At 50.2% G+C, this 23,951-nt stretch overlaps 1 protein-coding gene and 2 long non-coding RNA genes across 11 annotated transcripts in view; 1 reads left to right on the top strand and 2 right to left on the bottom strand.

Annotated features, from left to right (window-relative positions):
* Positions 1-3,305: 3,305 nt before the first annotated feature.
* LOC140680379 (uncharacterized) lies at positions 3,306-11,818 on the bottom strand. The gene is made up of 2 exons (XR_012051577.1): positions 11,401-11,818; positions 3,306-3,533 (listed from the first exon to the last, which is right to left on the bottom strand). It is a non-coding gene; the product is annotated as an uncharacterized lncRNA (long non-coding RNA).
* Positions 7,272-9,109, top strand: LOC140680378 (uncharacterized). Its single transcript, XR_012051576.1, has 2 exons — positions 7,272-8,228; positions 8,332-9,109. It is a non-coding gene; the product is annotated as an uncharacterized lncRNA (long non-coding RNA).
* A 7,307-nt stretch (positions 11,819-19,125) lies between the features above and the next one.
* Positions 19,126-23,951, bottom strand: part of RALGAPB (Ral GTPase activating protein non-catalytic subunit beta) — a 62,379-nt gene continuing 57,553 nt past the window's right edge. For 5 of the 9 annotated variants that reach the window (XM_030288939.4, XM_030288938.4, XM_030288943.4 and 2 more), the window contains one exon: positions 22,774-23,127. In XM_030288939.4, coding sequence (XP_030144799.2) covers positions 22,934-23,127 — 194 coding nt within the window. In that variant the 3' untranslated portion in view covers positions 22,774-22,933. Of the gene's footprint in view, positions 23,128-23,951 lie in introns of all 9 variants that reach the window. The other 4 variants (XM_030288936.4, XM_030288935.4, XM_030288937.4 and 1 more) reach the window with 1 other exon arrangement.

Here is a 23,951-nt window from a genome sequence, read left to right as displayed (position 1 = left end):
CAGCACTTTGGCCAGGCGGGTGCATGTGCCCAGCTGGCACACGCAGGTCTGGGCAACCCTCAGGCATCCACAAGCACAGTGCTGAGTATGCTGCCACCACAGGGACAGGCCCTGGCAGCTGCAGGAACAGCTTTGGCAGCAGAAAGGACAGAGTCCCTCGAGGCTGAAGAAATGCCAAGTGTTTTCAGACTAGTCTCTTTCCCTTACAGAGAGGGATGCTCCAGAGATGCCTGCAAGGCAGGCTGGGTTTCTGCAAGGGCAGGCAGAATGAGTGGTGTCCCTTCTGACTGATCTCCCACCCTGTGACACAAGGTTTCTCTGTGCTCTGTTGTCTGTGATCCTGGCTCTCACCTGGGATCAGGACAGGTTTTGGAAGCTGGCTGAAGACACCATTAAAGAAGCAGCTAACTGCTGTTAGCCATAGGTGCCTTGTGGTAGAAGGATGCAGGATTTTTTCCAACTCAGTAAATTAGTCTCAGCTGCTGATGTAGCAGCCCCTGGCTTGTTGGAACCTTCCATATGTTTGCACATTTCAGAGCATCCTTCACTTGCCCTGGTCTGGGGAGGCTGGTGTGTCTCCTTACAAGCTGGTAGCTTTGTTGGAGCTCTGAAGCTTTTACACAAAGAGTAGTCTTGCCAGGCTGTGCTGTTTGTCCCAGCATAAGGATCTCTCCAGTCCTTTCTATTGGGCATCATCCCATGCCAATGAATGGCCACACAGCACCAGGTCCAGGCTGGAGGGGAATCTTGGCTCTCATTGCCATCTAGGTGCTCTGACATCCATCCTCATTTTCCAAATGAAAGTGAGAAGGAACTAAGGACCAGGAGCTCCAGTTCTCCCATGTGTCTTTGATGATCCATTTGTAAAGCGAGGCAGAAGGGTACGTTTGTCCAGAAGCTGTCCTTCAGACTTTACAATGGACACACAAAATAGTTTCTGAATGGACCATAAATTAAATATGTTAAGATGTACACCAGCACACAGTGCTGGTTTTACTGCATGCTTCTTCTCTAGATGCAGATTTCAATAGAGATTGCTTATGCTGATAAAAACATGGGCAAAACCACTGGATTTATTGTGCTGGAGTCATCAGCATGAACAGACCATGTCCTGGCCACAGCACAGGGTCACAGCCAGCTGCACCTGGCAGTCAGGTCAGCTCAAGCATCCTTGAGCATACTTTCCCCATACACAGTACAGGCACAATCAGAAAGTTCCAGTCTATCACTTCAGACTGGATTTTGTGTGGGACAGGGCTGTTGGGCTGCTCAGCCTCTGCTCATCTGCTACCTCCATGTGGGTCAGAGGATTTGTGCACATACCCCAGTACAGGAGTTCTGTGTCTGGCAACCAGGCATAGTGCAGAACTATTTCAGGGTCTGGAGATGCACATAGTCTCTAGCCTGGGGTCCAAAGTGGGGGATGAGGAGTAATTACCAGTGGTCACATAAAACCATGTCCTGTAGAGCAAAGCCTAATGTATCTGATTCTCTGCTCAAACAAACCCTGTTAAAGTGATTCAGGAATACCACAAAAGTCATTTGATTTGGGAAAGATTTGCTCTGATTGAAGTGAAGGTCAAATTCCTTTGGAAAATGCTTTGGCCAAACCCACCCCTGCCTGCATCAACCATCTCATACCCTTGAAGGGGATATTTTCTAAAGCTAGGCATCTATGGGCCCATGGCCCAATGCCAGACAAAGGGAGAGCTTGTGACCCAGCACCCAGCAAGGCTTGGCCATGGCTCTGCAAACAGGCTTCACGAAGATTTACCAGCCCTTGTTGCTCATGCTGTTGATCCCAAGAGCAGATGCACCCCTGCTGCTTGTACTGGTGGCTGGCTCTCCCTGTGCACAAGGCCCTTGGCTGTTGTCATAGGTCCACTTCAGCAGTAGAGGAGTCAGGGCCATTTCAGAGACAGGAGCCAGGAAATGGAGATGGAGGCTGTAGTCACACCAGCAGTGAAAGCATCAGTTGTATTTGCAAAGGGCTTCTGGGAGGATTTGCTTGGGAGCATTTGATAGTGGGCAGTGACTCTCAAGCTGCTGGGTCAACGGGGACAGGTAGGTCCAGCCACCAGGTCTGTCCGGGTGCCAGCCCAGCCCCTGCCACACTGTAAAGCAGGTAAGAAGCAGAGCTCAACAGCCAGATACCTGTGGTGATGCAAACTATAGGATGGAGCCGCCCTTGCAGCCCTTTTCCACCAGCTTCAGCCACAGTTCCAGCCAGATCCAGCACAGCAGAAAGGAGAGGGAGTCCCTCTGATGCTGCAGTACTTCTTCCCTTCTCTGCTATTGGAGCACACCTCTGCCCCTGTGAAACACAGAGCCTGTAGGAGGCTGGAGGGTAGGGATCAGATTTTAAAACCACTGTGAAGCCTGTGAGCAGCCATCAGTAATTAACCATTGTATCAAGACAGAATTCAACATGTTGCAGACTGGTGTGGCAGAGTGAATTAGGGCAGAGCGAGGTCCAGTGTGAGATCTGAAGAGAACTCCAAACCCAGGTGAAAAGCCTGGGACACATTTGGGGCACCACAGAACTCCCCAGATCCAGGAGTCGTCATGAATCCTGATCCTTGTGAAAACTTCTGTGTATCAGGTGCCCTTCAGTGGAGCCAACAGCGAGGAACTGGGAGGCTCCTCCATGGGCAGCTGAAGGGGTGAACAAATTGTGCATAGGATTGGAGGTGCTCCAGCCCAGATGACTCTTGGCCCCGGTTTTGCTTGTTGCCTGTGTGTTTATCCTGCCTGTGTTCCCTCTGCCCAGCTGTGGCAGAAGCTGTCAACCTCCATCCTATGCAGGAGACCCCTTGGCATTGGTCTAGGGAATTGGCAAGGTAGGCTGCAGCTGGAAACTTCTCGTTCAAGGACAGAGGTTTCTGTGGATGTTATTATTTGAGGAAATTCCTTTGTCCTCAAGAGCTTCTATCAGATAAATTATCTGACTGTTGTTGCAAGTTTTCCTGTGGAATTATTTGGGATTATTAAGTGGGCTCCTGGGCTTTACTGCTGCAGATAATTGATGTCAGGGATGGTGGGGTGTTGTGCACAGGGTGTTGCTCACCCTGTCCCTACCTGAGCTCTGTGCTTTGTCAGTGCTGTAAACCTGGGGCGTGTCCAACACTGCATCCTGCTCACAGCATGGGTGTAAGATGGTGATGGCTCACACAGAGAGGACCTGGGAGCCTCCTTTCCCACAGGGCCCCCACCATGGGAGGCTGTGCCACAGGGCTGTCCCCAGAACACAGTATCACAGTACCTTATCCTGCAGGCAAGTATCGAGTAAAAATTACACATAAAACTTTAAATCTATGAAGAATTTATACATAATCTTCTTTTACTGTTGCTCCTCTGCAGCTGCAGTCCTGGACTGAGGAAGAGGGCTGAGCAGGCAGCTGTGGTGCTCTTCATCCTCCTGCCCTGTGCTGTACCAGCCCTGTGGACCCCACGTGGTGCTACCAGGGTCAGCTGTGTATCACCTTCATCTGGTCAGACCTAGTCCAGGGGCACCTTGTGCACAGCAGCTTTACCTGGGTGGAGAAAGATCCAACGCCAGCAGTTTCCCAGTGACAACCCCTGGACTTAACTTTTTGTTTGAGTTTTGTGGCCATTATTACTTTGGAGCTGCCAGCTTGGAGGTGCTTCTGAGAATTCCTCCAATTAGTGAGAGTGAAGGGTGCTTAACATGCTGCTTTTCATTAGCCAGGTGCCTGAGCATCCATCACCCATCTCTGTGTGAGCTCTGCTTATCCAGTGCGTGCAATAAAGCAGAGCCATCAGCCATCACTGCCTCTGTACTGAGACAACAGAAATTATTTCACAAATTCAAATTACATAGCCCTTGTCTCTACAAACACTGTTTGTCACCTGGCACATTTTCCTCTCACTGTCCCCAACTGATTTTGTTTCCAGACAGGTTTCCTTACCAGGCTTCTCTTTCCCCAGGCTCCCATTGAGCACCCAGTATGGCAGGGGGTCTGCTGCTGACATGAGCTTCATCTGCTTTGTTTTACCCCAGCATTTCATTCCTATGAATTCTCTATCTGTTGGTTCCTGGGGGAAGCTGGTTTGATATCCCAGCACCACCCTCTGTGGCTCTGTGGAATGGTGACAATGGTGCTCCCATGGCCCATACAGACCCATTTAACCATTTTGATCTCTTGTCCAGTTTTACCTTTGCTTCTTCCCAGGCCATGACAGCCAGGCCCCCACTGTAAGCATTTTCCATATGCTTGTACCCAGAAATTGTTAAATTCTGGAAACAAGGGAGCCTTTGGGACCAGCTAATGGTAATACCAGGTAATACCATGCTGTTGTGGACCCAGCTCTCTCAGAAACCTTAGCAATGGAGAGTCCAGCCCCTCCTTCTTATGACTGGGAAGATTATTCCCACTGCCTATCTCAATTTTCCTTGTCATAATCTAAGCCTGATTCTATTTGTGTTATCTGGCATGGGCAGACTCCTTGTTGCAGGAATCATTTACATTCCAGCAGACTGCTGCTGCAGCTACCTTCACTCCCTCCTACCAATTAAACAATCCCACATTTGCTGTGTTTTCTTGCAGTCATGTTTTCCAGGTCTCTGACATCCTTATCTGGATCCTCTCCAAACAGCCCAAAAGGCAATGTCCACATATAACTGTCTTCTCCAGCCACTGCTCCCAGCTGCTGGGACCGAGCTGCTTCCAGCAACTCTGCAGCCCTTTCACGGTTACGCATCCCAGCATTGTGCTTGCCCGGTTTTTTTGCTGTTAGCCCCCTACTCTGCAGTAATTAATTAGCATGTCAGTCCCTCCCCCAAAAATTGCTTCTTGCAAGTGAGTAATTTCTTTGTTTATACCATGTGCTGGCTGTGCTGGGATGCTGCCGGTATGGGGTTGTGCTCCATGATGTCCTGCTCCCCAAGCCTGTTTATCTAATTTCTCAGTGAGGTGTGTGTAGGGAGAATCTGGGGTTAGGAATCTGCCTTCCAATATAATCTCCACATTTCCTATCTTCCTATTGTGCCTGCAGTTGTGTATCTCATGATCTCACCTGCTGACAGCCACAGTCTGGAGCCTGAGCTGGGACCAGCACTCATTTCACACGAGTGTTAGGCTGGATATGATTTGCTGCTTGCTTGCTGAGAGGTTTTTATGGACCTGTGTAAAAGTCTTTTGAACATCAAGCATACACACTGTGTTTCCTGTTTTCTGTCAGAGGAGAGAACAAGATCATGTTTGCCACAATTCACCCTGAGAAGCCGGAGTTGGCAATTGCTCCCCAGTGTGCCAGCCTGCAGAGTTCCAGGCTGCTTTGCTGCTTAACCTAGTGTTTCTCAGAGGTCCAAAGCAGATTGCACACAAAGCACTCAGGTTTCTCCTCTTTTTAAAAAGCCACACATCCTTCTGCTGCCCCAGCTCCCCAATTTTGCCCTCCTGCTCCCAGTTTTCCTGCTAACTGCTGTGCCTCTATCCACACAGGGCTGCCGACCTGGCCTGCCTGTGCTGCTCTGTCACATCAGAAGTTTGCATAGGGACATTCTCCATCATCCTGATGTCCCAGGTTTTGGATGAGCCTGGCAATTGCTCATGGAAAGCCCCTCAGCTTGGCAGGACTACATCCAGGTTCCCATTGGATTACAAGCCAAATGTATCTAGCCTATACAAAACAATACATTTCCCGTTAATCCGCTGCCTGTCTTTCCAGAGCAAGCTTCATCCTTCTATATTAATATTCTAGTCATAAGCCTGAGCCCATCAAGCCTTTGTTATGCCAATTCAATCATAATAATGATTGCACATTTAGACCTACAGCTCCTTTTGTTTACCCCTCTGGAGTGCCCCAACAGGGTGGGCATGCAGTAGGCTGACCCCTGTTCTCCTCTGTGCCCAAGGGCTGTGCTGGACATGACACATCCCTCCCAGGTCTCCTGTGGCTTCTACATGCTGCAGGTGTGTGGCTTCACACTTATCCATGTGCTAGGGCAGCCAATGGTGCTGGGACTGGCCAGGCTGGCACCCCTTCCCCTTCCATCCAGGTGCCAGGAGGTGAATGAAGGTGGCCAGGGAGGAAACAGGGCATGGGGGAGCAGTGAGTACCCAAGCTGGGCTCTGAACAGCATCTGCCTCCACGCAGCAGCCCCAGAGCTGCTGGAGGCAGCTTTGGGCAGGGGTGCCACTGGCTGGGAATGGTCTGCGCTGCAGGCATCCAGGCAAGGGGCCAGTGGGAGGCATGGGACTCCCAGGCCCCTCTGTGCTGGCTGCAGAGTCCATGATGGTGCAAGAAAAGGGTCCGTGTGTCCATGTGCATGTGAGTTCAGCCAGCAGCAGAGCACCAGAGTCAGGAAAAGCCATGTTTGAGTTATTCCAGCTGCAAGGCTGTGCTTGGACATAGTATCTGGTGCAAGTCCAAGTTCCAAGGGTGCGAACCCTCTCCTGGAGCTTTATGCTTTGTCATCAACACTGGATAGAAAAACAAGCCCACTCAGCACTGCCTGGAACAGCCTCAACCAGCAGGATGCTCCCTGCCCACACCACTCCAGTGCATCCTGTGAATTTAAGGCACAGTCTTGCTCAGAGGTGCCGAGTCCTTGTTTCCTGAAGGCAAACCAGCTCACAGCAGAGCCCAGGGAAATCAATAGTGCTAAAGAAAATGAGCTCATTAAACAGCCATCAGCTCAATGCGAGGATCCTCCTGTCTTCCCACTGCATCCATAGAGCTGTTGCCTGGATTTGGCCAGAGCCAAGCCCAGCTGCCAGGCTGGCATCAGGAAGAGATGTGCTCGCTGGGCTACCCAATATTCCCAACTCTCATGTGGGCACTGGGCTTCCCTGGTCTGGCAGGGGGAGAGTGGGGCAGCTTTTGGGAGCCGTTCATCTGGAGCAGTCCAGGGCAAGGGTCAGGGCCGGACACCAGGCACAAGATTTGCCACTTCCCTTGCCAGACCCCCCAGGCACAAGCAGCATCTTCCCACCATAGGGCCCCCTGCCTGCCAATGCCCCCTCTTTGACCAGCACCTTGAGGATAAGCACAAAGCTTTTGGGACACACTGGCCCTCTAGGAGAGGAACACAGTTTCCCTGAGCATCACCCCAGCCAGGCTGTTCCACAGCTTTCCAGGGAGTTGTTTTTTTTTTCCCAGGGGATGTGAGCTAATAGGGGTGGGAGGAGGGAGCTGGGACAAGTGGGTGGCTTGGCCACAGAGAACCAGGAGCATCCAGGGCTGCAGGAGCAGAAGCAAAACAAGGCTCTTTGCTCTGCAGTGAGGGGGTAAGGGACAAGGGGCAGATACTGGGACAGCAAAGTTCAGGTGGGGGCTGGCAGATTCCAGTGTCCCAGAAGTCATCCTGCCATGCTCTGAGCTAGCGGCGTCTCTACTGAAGATGAACAGAGAAGGAAACAAAGAATTTTTTAATGTCTGTACTGGAGCTGAATACTGTGGGATAGGGAAGTTTCCATTTTGAAAGCAAGACTCAGTTTCGTTTTCTTTATGTCGTGGTTTGACACGGAAGAAGAATCTTCTCAGAAGGAAGAGGTCAATTTGGATATTGACACTTGGGGTGACCAATTGAAGACTGGACATGCCTCTGAAAACAAGAGGGGTTAAAAGCAGAATTCCCAGGAGAACTTTCTCTCTTTGGTTCCGGTCAGGGTGCAGTGCAGACTCTCCCCCTCAAGCCTGTGGCTGGGTGGGGGACGGGAGCCATGCGGCCCAGCTTGAGGTAGGCTGAAGGGTGGAGGGACTGAACTGGGCTGGCCCCTGCAGATGGAAGGGTGGAGAAATCTGGGATGTCTGTGTTCCCCCCCAGAGTCTCTCGAGAAAAAGAGACAGCGGCGGTTTGTCAGCAGTACACCGCGGGGAAGGAGAGCCCTGGGAGCCGGGAGCCGGGCAGAGAGCCGGCCAGGGAGTCGGGACTCTTAACCCTTCCTGAGAAATGAAAGCTTTGTGAAATTGTACTCCTCCTCGGCTTGAAAGAGAGGAAGAGAGACAGCCTGGGACCTGGGATGTTAGGGAAAGAAGATTGGGGGGGAAGATGATGGAGTGGCTTTTGGCTGGACTTTTTCTTGTTAGCCACAGACTGAACCGATTTTTCTCCTCCAAGGGAGACTGTATTTTAGGAGGATGCCGGTGAGCCAAGAGACCTGCTTCAGCAGCTGAGAAAAGACAGGAATGGAGCAAACAGAGAAAAGTCAGGGAGGTTTGTGGTGGTGCCCCTTGTCTTCAGAGAATTAGAAGATAAGAAGGTCTCTGTTCTTGGACCCTCAGCCCCAGGGGAGGAAGAAAATGGGGGGGACTGTGGTCCCAAAAAATGAAAAACTGAACTGTTGTTTTTTCCCCTCTTGGCAGGGCATCCTTGAAAGGAAAAATCCTAAGAACAGGCTGTCCATCCATGCACTGTGGTGAGAGCACTGTGCATGGAAAGGAGAGTATCACACTGGCAGATTTTCTCCGGGCGGTGCCATGTGTGACATGGAAACACAAGAGGTGGCAGCTGTGTTTCCTGGGGGTCTGTGGTGCAAGGGAGACTCCTCTCTCCCCCGATGGACTCAGTATTGATTATATTGAAGGGTGAATACTTGATTAGAGGTCCAAGTCGTGTCTCACTGTGGTTTGTTGGAGTTGGGTGGTTGGAGGAGGAATGTTTTGGAAGGTTTTCATTTTGGATTTATGTGTGTGTTTTCCTTTTTTTTTCCTTTTATAGTAGCATAGTAGTAGTAGCTTAATAAAGTCTTTTTCCCTTGTTATTAAGCTTGGGCCTGCTTTGCTCTGTTCTTGATCGCATTTCACAGCATTCAATTGAGAGGTTGCATTTTCATGGGGGCGCTGGCATTGTGCCAGTGTCAAACCATGACACTTTGATACAACAAAATAATTTCTTACCTTTGGATATATTACAGCAATAATTGAGGAACTAAAAATATCCATTCCTTACTATTTTGTTACAAACACTGCTGAACCAGCACAGTTATTTAGTGGGAACTAATGTTACTGACTATTTCCAGTTCCCTGTGTGGGCAGAGGGGTGGGTCCCACAACAGACAGTCCCTGCAACAGCACCCCAAGGCTCCCTGGCACTTGCAAGTGTGTGATGTGGCCCTGGGGCATCAGCTGTGTCACTGATGGGGAGACTGAGTCAGACAGAAGCCAGGTGTCACTAAATTTTGTATCCACCACGTCAAGGGCTGGTGCTGCTGTTCCTGAAACACTGACAATAAAACAGCCCAAACCCAAGAACCACCAGGCTGTCAGTTCATTACTGAGCCCGGTGCTGGCATTGAGGAAGGGCCCTGCTCATCCTGATTTGTCCCTGGCTGTGCCAGGAGGTGACAAGACTTATTCAGACCCAAAGCAGGTAAGTTGTGGAGGAGGAAAAAAAAAGGGACAGGGCAAGACAGAAGCTAACAAGAAAAACTTCAGGCACATATTTTTGGGGCAAAAATGTGTATTTCTTGCAAGACCGATCAGGCTGGTGGGAAGGAATAGGGGCATGAGGAGCAGCCATTTCCAGCAAGTTTCAGCAAGAACAAACTTCAGAGGAGCGGAAAGGAGGGTCTTGGAGTGTGAGTGTGCTTTGGGGAGCCTCCAGTACCCTTTCAGGCTGAGACACCCTGAAGGATGACCCAAGCCACAGCCCAGGGTTGTAGCAGATGCAGGGGAACAGGAGAACACCATGCAGCACTGTGAGGGAGGTGACTCTTGGCATTGTCCCCAGCTGTCACCCCACCTCACCACTTGCCAAAAGTGCCCCCATTTTCCCTGTCACCCTACTCCCAGGTGGCCCTGGCTCCTGTGGCTGTGCAGGAGGGAGTGGCATGTGGCACCCTCTGAATCAATACTAGCTTGTCAGCTGCTGCTCCCCTGCCCCCAAACACTGGTGGCTTTTACAGCCACTGCCTGGTTGTACTCTGGGGTTCTGGTAGCCGTGGGATGTGGTGTGCTGGGGCACCTCAGCAAAAAAGGAGCAGCCCCTTGGGACATCCACAGTGCCCAGGGCAGCCTGGCATCAGCCACCCCCCGTTGTCCCCTCCCCATCCCCACCACATTGGCTCTGCTCTTGTTCCCCCTTTCATGGCAGTCATCAGCCATAAATGTATAAATGTTGCTTTGTATCCCAAAACAACAACTGCTGAGGGAGGGAATTAATACTTAATTACATAAAATTACAAGGAAATTTATTTTCAGAGTGATAGCAGGTGCGGCCTGATGTGAATTCCTCCTCACTGGGGTATTATTCTCCCTGGAAAAGGGAGCTACTTCAGTGCTGGCTTTATGCTGGCACCAGGACACAGCTCAGCAGAGTTTTGCTGCAACAAGTTTCTGCAGAATGAGGACAGGCCTGTGGGTTGCAAACAGCCACTCTGGGTGGTCCCCATGCCCCCAGTGTCCCCAGCCTTGTGAGAAACCTGCATAAGATTGATGTGCATGATGGCTCTGGACCAAATAACTAATCTCATCCCCAGGTAACCCATACTGGAATTATTCTGGAATTACAAAGAACAGCAGCACCAGCCACACTTGTGGTGGATGTGAGATTTAAGGCAGAAGAACTTTGGTATTTTTAAGGGAGAACGGCTGCTGGCACAATGTGCTGACCTCCCAGAAAACTAACCATGTTCTGGGCTTCTTTCTCAGCAGCATAGGCAGCAGGTGTGTGTGAGGGGGGGAATTCTTCCTCTCTGCCACACTCAGGTGAGACCCCACCTGCAGAGCTGCCTCCAGCTTTGGAGTCCCCTACACAGGGAGCACATGGAGCTGCTGGAGTGAGTCCTGCTGGAAGTTAGGATTTTTCCTTTCCCTCAGGGAATTCTCTCCCATATGTTGCCTAAGAGATGATAATAACCAGGACTTAAGAGTGACTAAAAAAGTGACCAAGGTGGGGGGAAGGGGTGCAGTTGGTTGCAGCCTCTTAACCAGGGGCTTTTCTATTGGGAAGGGCAGAGATACCACAACATTTTTGGCTGGGGAATAAGGGGCTGGGCTCAGCTCCTCACTTGCTCTCTCGCTCTTGGGATTGGAAGGGAACAGTTGAGTCACTGCTACCATGGGAAGAAGTCACTGCCACAGTGGAGTCTAGCCCGGTACTGCTTCTTCCTTACCATGGGTGAGCCTCTGCTCGTAAGAGCAGATGGTGAACTGGGACCTTAGGAACTCCCAGTCTGACTGGAAAGAACCTTCACCATCTACTCTGGTGCCTCAGGGGAAAAACCTGGGGCTCCAAATCCTTCCCCCTTCCAGGAAGGAGCGTCTCCATGGCTGCATGCGGCAACTGCTTGCAGAAACTTGGCTGCCACTGCCGAGCCCCACTGCTTTTTGCTGCTGCCTCCTGCCACTGCCTCGAGCTTTTTCACTGTAGTTCTAACCCTGTGTCCACCCGACCCACGCAGCTCCTGCCAAGGCTGCGGAATATTCTCTTACATTTTATTTGCCACCCTGGGTCTGCTCGCCTCTGCTGTTCCAGCTGCTCCCGAGGTTCCTGCTGCAGCCGGAGGTGCAGCGGGCCCGGCTGTCCCTGAGGGCTCCAAAGGAACCCCTTCTCCATCCCTTCCGCCGGCCCGCCGCCATTGCCGTGCGCAGAGAGGCGGCCGAGCCGCGCCACAGCGCCCCCTGCAGCCGCGGGGGAAGCATCGCCCCCGCGCTGCCCGGCAGCCAGCGGCGCCCCTGCTGGCTGTGCCCGGAACTGCGCCGCGGGGGAAGGGCCTGAGCCGGGACAAGGCCGCGCCGGGTCTGTGCTCTGCCGGGCTCGGTGCTTGTTTGCCCGGCTGTACACACACACGCTGTAAGGAACTGCTATTCCTCTTCCCCTATCTTTGCCTGAAAGCCCCGAAATTTCAAAGTTACAATAATTAGGAGGGAAGGGGGTCATGTTCTCCATTCCAAGAGAGGTTCCCACCTTCCTTGGCAGACCCCTGTCCTTCAAACCAGGACAGTCCAGATAAGAACACAGAGATGCTCCAAGGGCTGGAGTCCCTCTGCTCTGGAGCTAGACTGGGAGAGCTGGGGATGTCCATCTGGAGAAGAGGAGGCTCCGGTTAGACCTTAGAGCTCCCTCCAGTGCCTAAATTGGCTCCAAAAGAGGTGGAGAGGAACTTGGGACAAGGGCCTGGAATACCAGGATAAGGAGGAATGGTTTTCCATTGCCAGAGGGCAGAGTTAGATGGGATATTGAGATGAATTTCCTTGTGAGAGTGCTGAGGCCCTGGCATACATTGCCCAGAGAAGCTGTGGCTGTCCCTGGATCCCTGGATCCCTTGTCCAAGACAAGGCTGGATGGAGCTGGGAGCAGCCTGGGACAGTGGGAGGTGTCCCTGCCCAGGGTACAGAGTCTGTACTAAATAACCTTGAAATGTTCCTTCCTATCAAAACCAGTCTGCCATTCTGTTTCCATAAACACTGTCCATGGATAGGGCTGAACAGGGCTGTGCAGGTCTGGGCTATGTCCTCTCTGTGCCTTTTGAAGCATGAAGCCAAAGGCTGAAACCCATCTTCTCCTGCCTAGGACCTGCAGCCCTGTGTTCCTGACAGCCACTTTCTAACTGTGATTTGAAAAGAAAACTGCTCCGCATCCTTGATTTTCCCCTCCCAGCATGACACTTAGCTTTCCCCTGTGGTTTTTTACATATTTTTTTTAAACCTCCTTTGTCATCATTCCAGGTTATTCCTTTTTCTCTTTGACCCAGGGAGGTTCCCCTTGCAGGGAACCAAGCAGGGTCCATCTCCATAAGGGCAACACAGTCATCAGGGAGTCCTGGTTAAGCTGGAGAGGCGTGTGAGGGCCTGTAGGACTGGGCTGACCCTGTTTGGACATGCTCAGCCCCAGTGAGGAAACTCAGGGACTAGGGCAGGCCAGGAGTTTGTTATGACCCATCTCTAAGGCAGGGTAAATTCTTGTTAATAAATCCCTTGGAGTGAATTGGAGCGAAATAACACTGAATGACCAGTGTGTATATGAGGTAGATTTGTTTTTAAAAAGTTTAATTGTAGCAGAAAGGTGGTAGATGGCTGGGTTGTTGTGGGGTTTTTTTTTGGTTTTTGGTGGGGTTTTTTTCCCTATAAAAATATAAAAATAACATTGTCGTGGTTTGACACGGAAAAATAATTTTTGTGGAAGGAAGAGGTCAATTTGGACATTGACCAATTGAAGGTGGACATGCCTCTGAGTACACTGAGGGGTTAAAAGCAGAATTCCCAGGAGAACTCGCTCTCTTTGGTTCCGGTCAGCGTGCAGTGCAGGACTCTCCCCTGCCTGGGTGGGGGAGGGGAGAAGCCATGTGGCCTTTGGAGGTAGGCCCAAGGGTGGAGGGGCTGGAACCAGACCTGGCCCCCTGCAGATGGAAGGGTGGAGAAATTTGGGATGTCTCCGTTCCCCCCCAGAGTCTCTCTCTCTCTCTCTCAAAAGAGACAGCGGCGGTTTGTCATCAGTTCACTGCGGGGAAGGAGAAGAGCGGGGGGGCCCTGCAAGGTGCCCAGCCGCCTGTGGGAGTTGGAGCCTGGGCAGTGAGACATTCTTGGGAGTCGGGACTTTTAACCCTTCCTTGAGAAAATGAAAGCTTTGTGAAATTTTTCTCCTCCTCGGGTTGAAAGAGAGGAAGAGAGACAGCCTGGGACCTGGGATGCTGGAAGGAGAAATTCTAGGTGGGAGGAGATGATGGAGTGGCTTTTGGCTGGACTTTTTCTTGGTAGCCACAGACTGAACCGATCTTCTCCTCCAAGAGAGAGACTATTTTCGGAGGATGCCGGTGAGCCAAAGAGACCATGCTTCAGCTGGGAAAGGACAGAAGTGGAGCGAACAGAGAAAAGTCAGGGAGGTTTGTGGTGGTGCCCCTTGTCTTCAGAGGAGAAGAAGATCTCTGTTCTTGGATTCTCGGCCCCAGGGGAAAATGGGGGGGACTGTGGTCCCAAAAATGAAAAACTGAACTGTTGTTTTTTCCCCTCTTGGCAGGGCATCCTTGAAAGGAAAAATCCTAAAAAGCAGTCTGTCCATCCATGCATTGGTGGTGAGAGCACTGTGCATGGAAAAGAGAGGGTCACCAATGGCAAACTTTTTTTCTCCAGGCGGTGCCATGTGGTGACATGGAAGCACAGGGTGTGGCAGCTGTGTTTCTTGGGGGGTCTGTGGCACAGGAGGGGCTCCTCTCTCCCTCGATGGACTGGGTGTTGATTATCTGGAGGGTGGAAGCCTGACTGGGGTCCAGATTGTGTCTCACTGTGGTTTGTTGGAGTTGGGTGGTGGGAGGAGGAATGCTTTGGAAGGTTTTCATTTTGAATTGTGTGTGTTTTCTTTCTTCTTTTTTTTTTTTTCCTCTTTTATAGTAGCACAGTGGTAGTAGCCTAATAAAGTTCTTTTCTTGTTATTAGGCTTGGGCCTGCTTTGCTCTGTTCTCAATCGCATTTCACAGCATTCAATTGAGAAATTGCATTTTCATAGGGGCACTGGCATTGTGCCAGTGTCAAACCATGACAAACATGAAGAAAATATATGAGCAGAAGAAAGAGAAGGAAAGGACAAGAGTAGATGGTGGAGAGGACAAATATCACCACATGTGGATCCAGTGAGGAGACTTGATCATTGTAATTCTGATGTCTGTGGTCACAGTAATGGTCACAGATCCATTGGGAGTGGGGGCTGTGAAACAAAAAGTCAGGTTATATACATCCACGCTGGCATGGAAATGCCTATATCCTTCTCCAAGGAGGGGATTTTTATGTCTAATGTAACAGTATGGGGCACACACAGCTTTCGGCTGGAGAGTTCCTGAAAAGAGTCCAGGGCTACTTGGGGATCCTTGGTGGTATCTCTCCCTCTCTATTTGAAATTAGCAGGGTCTATGCCTTTATTAATGTTCAGCTCTTTATTAAAAAGATCAGCTCGGCAGGGGGCTCGACACGGCGCTCGCCCCTGCGTACAGACTGTCCCTGGAGTCTCCGTGGCACACTGGTAGCTGGAGGTGAAGAGGTGTGCAGTCTGTATCTGAAGTCCCAGCAGACCATCTCTCCTCTCCTCTCCTCTCCTCTCCTCTCCTCTCCTCTCCTCTCCTCTCCTCTCCTCTCCTCTCCTCTCCTCTCCTCTCCTCTCCTCTCCTCTCCTCTCCTCTCCTCTCCTCTCCTCTCCTCTCCTCTCCTCTCCTCTCCTCTCCTCTCCTCTCCTCTCCTCTCCTCTCCTCTCCTCTCCTCTCCTCTCCTCTCCTCTCCTCTCCTCTCCTCTCCTCTCCTCTCCTCTCCTCTCCTCTCCTCTCCTCTCCTCTCCGATGTGCAGAGCCTGCTGCCGAAGTCCAGCAGCAGCTGTCCCTCTCCTTCCCTCCTGGTAACACCAGGAAGAGTTGTTCCCTTGCTCCTGCTTCCCAGAGCCCAGTCCAGTCTGGTCCTCTGCAGGCTCTGGTGACAGGTCAGACAGGGTAGGGATGTGGTTCCCTTTTCCCCAGCCAGCGCACCCATCCAACCCCCTCCTCTGTGCCCAGCTCTGCATTTAGGGGTATTTTCATCCCCAAAACCCCCTCCCATGATTCCACTGGTCTCCCTATTTTGCATAAAGGCATAAACCCTGATAATTTCACTGGGAGCTCCAGCTCAAAATATGACAGCTGTGCCAGGTGACCGGTTCCTGCCTGCTGCCTGGGGCCCCAAACGTCCCAACCCCTCTTGCCCTGTGGGGTCCCGCCTGGCTCCTCTGTCCAGTGATTCCCATGGCACCCTGCAATGTTGCTACACGGGCAAGATGTATTCAATTGCCATGTTTTAGAGGTGTGGCAGTTATCTTCTCTTAATTGCGCAGTTTTCTTCAACCAACCAATCCTCTCCCCGGGGAGACATCTGCTGCTAATGGTAGACAAGGGGATTTGGATTTCCCGGGCTAAGACAAGTCACTGGTTGGAATCTCTCTCCGCCCAGCTCCTTGACCAGTGATAGCTCTGCAGTCTGGATTGAATATGATTGGCTGAGGTCCCTGCTTAGGTTTGAATCCAACCTGTCCCTGCCTCAACTGAGGACTTATTTTACTTCTAGGCTGGTTGAGTTTGGAGGTCTGATGCGACCAAATTTATTTGGCAGCTACAGGCTAGCTGCAGCTGTGACACTGCCACCTTCACTCCATCTCCAGCAGGAACCTCATCTGCACCAGTGTGCCAGAAGTGTCCCTATGGCCGGTCCTCATCCTTATTTGTACCTCTGGGGTATTACAGGGCCATGAAAAGCCAGCTGCCTGGAGGGTGGTCCCTCCTTACACCCCAAATTCCCCACTGGAATGCATACAGCTGGTATTTATGAGCAAAAGGCTGGAGGGAGCAAAATCCATTCCATGCCCATTGTGCCTGTACCGGGGAAGGGACCTGGGTGCCAGAGCCAAGCTGGGAACACCAAACCCCCAATATCCACTGCCCAGGAGCCAGTGGGAAGCTGGGAAGATGCTCCAGGAGCTCTTGACAGGCATGTGAGTGTGGCCTGGGCTCCCCAAATGCAGCAGCTGCTCCTGCCTGTGGCCAACACACAGATCAGCAGGACTTGCAGCCCTCAGGGAGCAATGATGGTCTCTCAGCATCCCCGCTGACCACCTGGCTCTTGGAGAAGGAAATCTCAGATAGAAGAAGCAGGAGGTTCCAGGGCTCCCTCTGCACCAGTGCTGCTGCCACAGAGCCCCCGTGGCCTCATGGCCAGTGTCTGGCAGGAAGAGTTTCTGCACAGCATCAGGAATGGTACCCACCCAACTGCTCCTGGACTCCCACAAGGTGCCAGGAGCAGCTCCAGGTGCTCTGGATGGCCGGAGCAGAGCTTGGGATGACAGGACACATCCTGAACAAGAAGGCCCCCGGGGAAGAGGAGTCTGGGGAGCAGCACCCCAACATCACACTGCCCCCCACCTGAGACCCCACAACCTTCAGCAGGAGTCCTTGGTGCTCCTGGCTCTCCCACCATCCCCGACCCCCTCCTGCTTGCCTCTGATGGCTGCCATTAAAATAAATTGACAAAGTAAACCTAATTTGGACTGTAACTCTGTTTTCTCAACCTGAAAGGCACAGTCCTATAGTCAATCAGCAGCAAGTCCCTACAGGCTCCTGCTGCTGGGGAAGACAGAGCTGTCACTGCACTAATGAGTGAATTAGCTAATGAAAACAGTATTTAAAATAATCACAATATTTCTTTATTTGCATGTAAAGATGACATAATAAAAGATAATTAGCAGCATGTGAAACAGTTCTACTACTCAATTTTCTCAGTTTAGCTAATTAATTATCTTAGGAAAATGCATCATTATGGCTAATTTTAGAAAATCCAGCAGCTGCAAGGTCAGAGTGGGAACAATTTCAATTTGTAATTGGAAGAAACATTAAAGTGAGTCAGATAATATTTTATTAGATAATAATAATAATAATAATGAATCACACAGGCACATATATTAAGTACTTTAAGACACAGAAAATGCACTGAATCATTTAATAATGTCATCAAATGGGCTTTGTTAGGGGCTGCTGTGTGAGCACGAGGGAACTGGGCCCTCGGCCCTGCCTGGAGGAACACGTAGCCCACTGCTGGCTTAGGGATGTCTCTGTTGGGATGGGGCTGAGCACCGTGGAGGGTCTGCCCTGGGCCCCCCTGGCTCTCTCTGCCCTCAGCCTGTGCCAGCAGCCCCTCAGGGCCTGGGCAGGAGGAACCTAGCCAGGAGAGTCCCAGCAGACCACCCTCCATCTGGACTCGATGGGAGGGCTGGGAAGGGACCCCCAGGGCTCACCAGAGTCTGCAGGGTGGTTGGGGGAGGCTGTGGGACGCTGGGATGGTAGAAGGGTACATTCTGGGCAGACACCAGCTCCTGGTGGGAATCCCCAGGGATAGGAACAGTGGTCTCGTGGCAACGGTGGCCTGCGCTGGGGAATTCAAACCCCAGCTGGGGGACAGGGCTGAGACACAATGGAAGGGAGCCCAGGACCACTGTGGCACTGACCACCAGCCCCACATGCTGACCCCACACCCCCATCCCTCCTGGGACACCCCTGCTCTGCCTGGGCTCTGCCCTGGTGAGAGGAATCTTTGCCACCCAAAAGCAGCCTGTTCCCCCCGAGGTGGCAAAGGTGGAGATGTCAGTGGCCACGGATCTTCCTGTCTCACCGGGACCAGCTCTGGAGACAGCCAGCAGTGGATGGACTGGCCCATCTCTGCCTTTCCAGTAACACCTTTGTAAGGATCCCTGGTGTCAGCCCTGAGCTGCAGTGTGTCACTCTGTCTCATCACACTCTGCTGGGGTGCCAGGCCCAGCTGGGCCCTGTGTGTAGGGTGGGTGCTTTTGGTAGAGCAGAAATAAAATAAATCTACTGCTTATTAACATTGATTATAATCTATAAAAATACATATAACAAAGAAGAAGATCTCATGGCTCTTGGAGGAAGAAGAAAACAGGTTTAAACCTCCCTGCACCCAGGTGAGCCTCCACCCAACTCCCATGGCTGCTGCTCTGCCCTGGTGCTGCCCACAGCTTCCAGAAGGCATGCCTACTGGCCATGAGGGGGAACCCCTAAGTAGCATGAAAAGCCAAAAGTCAGGGCTGAGGCCCCTGGGATGCTCCTGGTTGCCACAGCAACATGCTGCCTTTCTACATGACGCTGTGATGTTGTCATGGAGATGACCTGACCCACACCCTGGGATGCCCAGTGCCCCCAGAGCCCTGAGGTTACACAGTCAATGTGGCCATTAGGCAGGCCGGTGTCACCAGGGACATCCCAGGGCCCCACTGCTGCACAGCTCCTCTCCAACCCCAAAGTTAAAGATTTGGATTTCTCCCCTCTCCTTTCTCCCCTCTGTGCCCAGACAGCACAGCCCTTGTCCTCACAGGACTCGGACCCGAAGCATACGGCTTCTCCCTCTCCTGGGTGGGCGTGCACACCTGAGATGGGCAGCAGCACATGGAGTGAATGGAGAACACTGGCACTGCAGGAACATCAAGCTCCCTTCAAAAGCCAGTCTTTAATGCTTTCCCTCCCCAGACTATTGAGATACAAGATGATTTTCTCACCTGTGAGCCTCATTGTTCCCAGAGCTACTGAGGCACAGAGGGTGTCCAATTCGGCTGCCTCTGTCTGCTGTTTTCCTGGAAAACATTTCCACTGGAGAATTTCCAAGGTTTTGGAAAATACTAAAAATTGACCAGTGCAAAGTTACTAGATAAGAATCTTTAAAATTTATTGGACTAATTGTGTTACATTCAATATTTGATGTGTTTCTCCTGGACAAAGAATTGGCATAAATACAAACAAGCCTTTGTGTGCCTTCCCTAAACAAGAGATAAAGTATTAGAGACAACAGAACATAGTTCACATCTTCATATTTACATTTTACCTTTACTTTACAACCTAGCGCCAAGAATATTTACAGAAAAATACAGTAAGAACAGAACGCTCATGTCTTGGCAACAAACAGGAATTCATACAAATTTTCAATGATTGAAGAACATGATATCTGGCATTCTCATTTCTAATTGCTCCTGCTAAATCCATGGGGAAAAGGGCTGTGTTTGCCTTCAAAGGTATCACTCAATTACACAATCAGGAAAATGCATCAAATTTGTCTGTGAGGACGAAATTTAGTTTTCTCCTCTTCCTGGGCATACAGAACCTTGTGAAAAGAAACACTGTGACCTACAGAGAACCCAGCAGGTACAGCCCGGGGCAGCCAGGGCTGCTCTTCCCTCCAGCCTTGCACACTGCTACCCACAGATGCACCAATTGCCACAGGCACTGTCCTCCCCCTCTCCTGCTTGCTGTGAGGTTCTAATGCCTTCCTAGAAGTACCTTTAAAAGAATGGCTTTTCTTTAAAAGTCTCTATTAAGGTACTAAAGTGTAATTTCAACACTGTGTTTAACAATGTGACAGTGGTCACTTCCTGCTCTGTTTAAACAGAATTATGAACCCAAACTGAAAGATTTGATGAAGAGCGTCCCCAGGTTAATTACTGTGGAACATCTGCAGGTCGGGGGGTGGGGGTGGGGGGTCTGATGGACAGGGATGCTGACCCAAGCCACTCAAGCATCAAGTCAGGAATTTTATGCAGTAGTTTGTGATAAAAAACCCCCAACTGGATTCTTGGATAACTCTTGCAAGTCACCACAGAAATAAACCTCATTTGCTCTGACCCTTCAGGGGAAAAGCTCTCAAGACAGTACCCTGGACTAGCTAAAGCCATTGGAGTTTGGTCAGACTTTGAGCCGAGATGGATGTTAATTCCCAGACTGGTGAGGTGCATTTTGTTATGAAGTCTGAGACCTCCACACATCCTGGGGAAGGAGGGACAGTCCCTGCAGGCACCCTGCACTGGCACAGTCTGCCCAGGGTGCCCACTGGCTGTGACCAGCACCCAAACCATGAGAGATGGCAGCACAGCTTTGCATCACAACATTCTTATACTAAACTGTGACTTTCCTGAAGGCTCAACTTTCCAGAGAGCCAATCCCACCACCTACAGCCAGGTAACACCCCTGTAACCTGCTCACCAGCTGGTTCTACAACCCAACTGATACATGATATATGATAGATCCATCCCCTGGCATTGGGAGTGGCCACAATGTGCCCAAGTTCCCTTCTTTCCAGACTCCTGCCAAGTCATATGGCTCTCACAGCTGTTACTGCTCCCATGGGTGTCTTTAGGTGAACATGGAAATAGACCCATGACAACCCTTCAGTGAAGAACAGGTCTTTTTAAAGAAAGTACATCTTCAGACAGTCTGTTGGCTATGCTTGCTAGAAACTACTCGGGGTTTGCCCCAAGGCCCATCTGCTTTTGTGACTGTTCCCAACTGCCTGGCAGCAGCACCTGGCAGCTGTGCTGCATCTGCCAGGACTGTATAACACTCAGCCATGGTAAGCAGGGTTGCTTTTACACTACCTGTGTGCAGACACAGGGGTTGCTCAGGATGTTTACTGGTTACACATGCATTGCTCATGCCTTTTAAACTAGTGGGCTCAAGTGTGTTTGGCCATTAATTAGATCCAATAGGTACATACACGGTGTGGGTAAATTTAGCATCCGTGCATTAAATTGCTCCTGGCAAGAGTCTGCGAGAGGAATGAGGCTGTCCAAGTTCCCTGCACAGCTTGGCCGCCGATGCACCCAAACGCTGCCCTGGAGCTCCTTCTGCCACGTGCCACCTGAGCAGCACACAGGTATGGGCCAGCCAGCACACATCCTGCTACAGGGGCTTTCTTTGGGTGAATTCATTTTTTCCCTTTTTATTCATCTGGATCAAATTCCAGAGCTCCTGAATTGAGAAGTCAGTGCACTTGTTCCCTGCCACAAGCACACATCACCTTGGCTGACCACCTCAAAGTCCTTTCACATGTATTTTTAGGGGCCTGTGTTTCCATGAACTCTTTGTGAAAAACCACATGGAAAGCCAGGAGTGAGGTCTGTCCTCGGCAGATAAGCTGTAATGAAACAATTAAAACTGCTTCAGGTCAGAACTGTTGCAAAAAGTAGGTCTGAAATACCAGTATTCAATGCCTGACAAGTATTATTGCAATGCATAGCACAGCTTATTAAAACCTCTTTGAAAATAATGTGAAGAGCTCCCCAAATTCCTGCTCACTCATCCCCTTCCATTACCCAGTGCTGGAAGCATCAGGATGCCACTGTGGTCATGCTGCACCTCCCCAAGAGCGTCAGCCACAATTCACTGCTGCAACACCAGCTGGGATGTTCCAGGAGCCAGAGGTGCTCCCAGGGCTGCCTGCACCCACCACGCCTCTGAGATCCCAACTGGAGCTGTAAACATCTTTTCCCAGCACATCCTTTGAGTCCTGAACACATCAAAACACAGGCTGAAAATGAAAACTCCTGACCTAGGTGGTTGCTGCCAAATGTGAGAACATACAGGAGATTCAAAACAATGTGAATTATAACTCCAAAGGGGCTTTCATGGCATTGGAATTAATGGGGAAAACAATTAGTGAATTTTCTTTTTGAGTTGTTTAGTCTGTTTAATAGGAGCTTCTGAAAAGTGTTGTAGAAGCTGCAAAAACTGCTCATGTTATAGATAACAGAGAGGAGGCAGCCCCAAAATCTCAGTTTTCAATCCAATGGAAGGAAGGCAAGTGACGTTTATGCATTTTATGGAAATGATGATGAGGTGATACAGATACTTCAAAATAAATTAAGTAGTTGCATTAAAAAAAAGAACTAAAAAATAAAAATCGAGCTACTGAAATTAAATGTGACATTTTGCAACAGACCTGAAAGTCACAACCTCGCTTTTATATAATCAAAAGCTATTATCCAATAACTCTTTTCAGAAAGTCATTAATATCAGGTGATGGTGGTTGTCTCGTATGCAGATGGACTCACTTGGAACCCTGGAGGGAGTGGCCACATAGAGCATCTGGGCTTTGGATTTCAGGGCCTGCTTCTTTCCATCAATCTTCCTCCTCTGGCTTCTGGTAAACAGATGGGTTACAGCCAGTGAAAGATCTTGTGCTGAGCACAGAAGGGGGACTCAAAATGTCTTTGAAGTTCTTACAGGGAAAATTAATGTTCTGGAACAGACTCCTCCTCCAAGGAAGGATCCTGCTCTCTTGCCCTTGGACAGGTTGGTGCAGCAAGGCGTCTAATGGCAGGTTGGTTTGTATTCTTATTTTCATACTCATATGCAGAGATGGCTTTACTTTGATTGTTTTCCCCTCAGAGCAAGACACCTACTGTTCCTAATTAGTCTGGAAAGGATGACTGGGTGAAGAGATTATTTTGCTAGCATCCAAGAAGACTGGAATTCAGTAATCTTCTGAAGGTAGGTGAATCGATTCAATATCCCAACTGCAATGTTTTGGATTAATTTCTTATTCCTCCCACATGTTATCTGCTGACTTGTGCTAGAACATGATTTTCTGAATTCTGGAGGGCTGAGAAAATTTGTTGTTATTTAGCTGTTTTCATTAGTGTAGCCACCAACCTCTGATCTAATTGTCCTGGAAGGATAATGACCTAGGGGTTGCAGTTTTTGAGCCCAACCTCCTGGAAAAGTGAGGTATAAAACTCTGGCTCCAGCTGCCTGTTCCTGTATTTATTGACAATATCTGCTATTTTCTGTTTTCGGCGGACGTGGGGAGGGTTGTATGAGTCACTTTCCAGCCTCTTTCTCCGACAAATATTTATTACTGTCTGTCTCACTAGAAAACCTGAAAAAGAAACAACATTTGAATTAAGTTTAAATTCAGTTCTGCACCCCTCTTCTGGCTTCCCAGGCAAAGACAATTTTGGATTCTGTCCCATCTAAACCCAGGGGAGATGCTCAATACCACCAAGTCAAGAACTTTTCTCCATGAACAGTTGATAACAGACAGCCATGGTCCCCAGGCTTGTAAAGACCTTCATTGTAAAGAAGGAAGAAAGGGACTCACTCAGTGGCACCCTAAACTGCCTGGAGGAGAAGGAGGAGTATCCTCTACTTTGCCAGGGCCAAGAAGCTGCCTGGAAGAAGCACCCTCGGGACAAGAGGGCAAACCCAGGGCAGCCAACACAAGAGTCACAGTACCACAGCCCCAGCTATGCTGCACATCTGGACCTTAGATGGGCCCTGAGGTCATAACAGGTAATTCCAGGGGAGCCCTGAGAATGAAAAAAGTACCTGTCAGTACCTTTTTCCTGTAGGAATTGCAGAGCCTTTCCCTTGGAAAGGAGATAAGGAAAGACCTGATAGGTTGTGGCTGCAAACAAATTTCTCTTCCCCTCACTGTCTTGCCACTTTTGTCACCCCCCTGTAACTCACACTGCTGGATGCAGATGGACGAGAAGGTGGCGAATCAAAGTAGTAGCACTCAAAAGCTGGCAGCTAACTTTATCTTATTTTATTCTGAAAGGAAATTTCTATGCTTCTAAGGAAGTAAGTATCCCTTACCACTTTGCGGTTTTACAAGCTCCTTCTTAAAGACAGAAACATGTAGAGGACCTCACTGCACACAAACTACACCTGCTGAACTTAGAGATGAGAAAAATTTCACTA

This window comes from Taeniopygia guttata, chromosome 20 (assembly GCF_048771995.1).
Source record: "Taeniopygia guttata chromosome 20, bTaeGut7.mat, whole genome shotgun sequence".
In the NCBI taxonomy this organism is placed as follows: domain Eukaryota; kingdom Metazoa; phylum Chordata; class Aves; order Passeriformes; family Estrildidae; genus Taeniopygia; species Taeniopygia guttata.
This window is presented reverse-complemented; position numbering and strand designations above follow the sequence as displayed.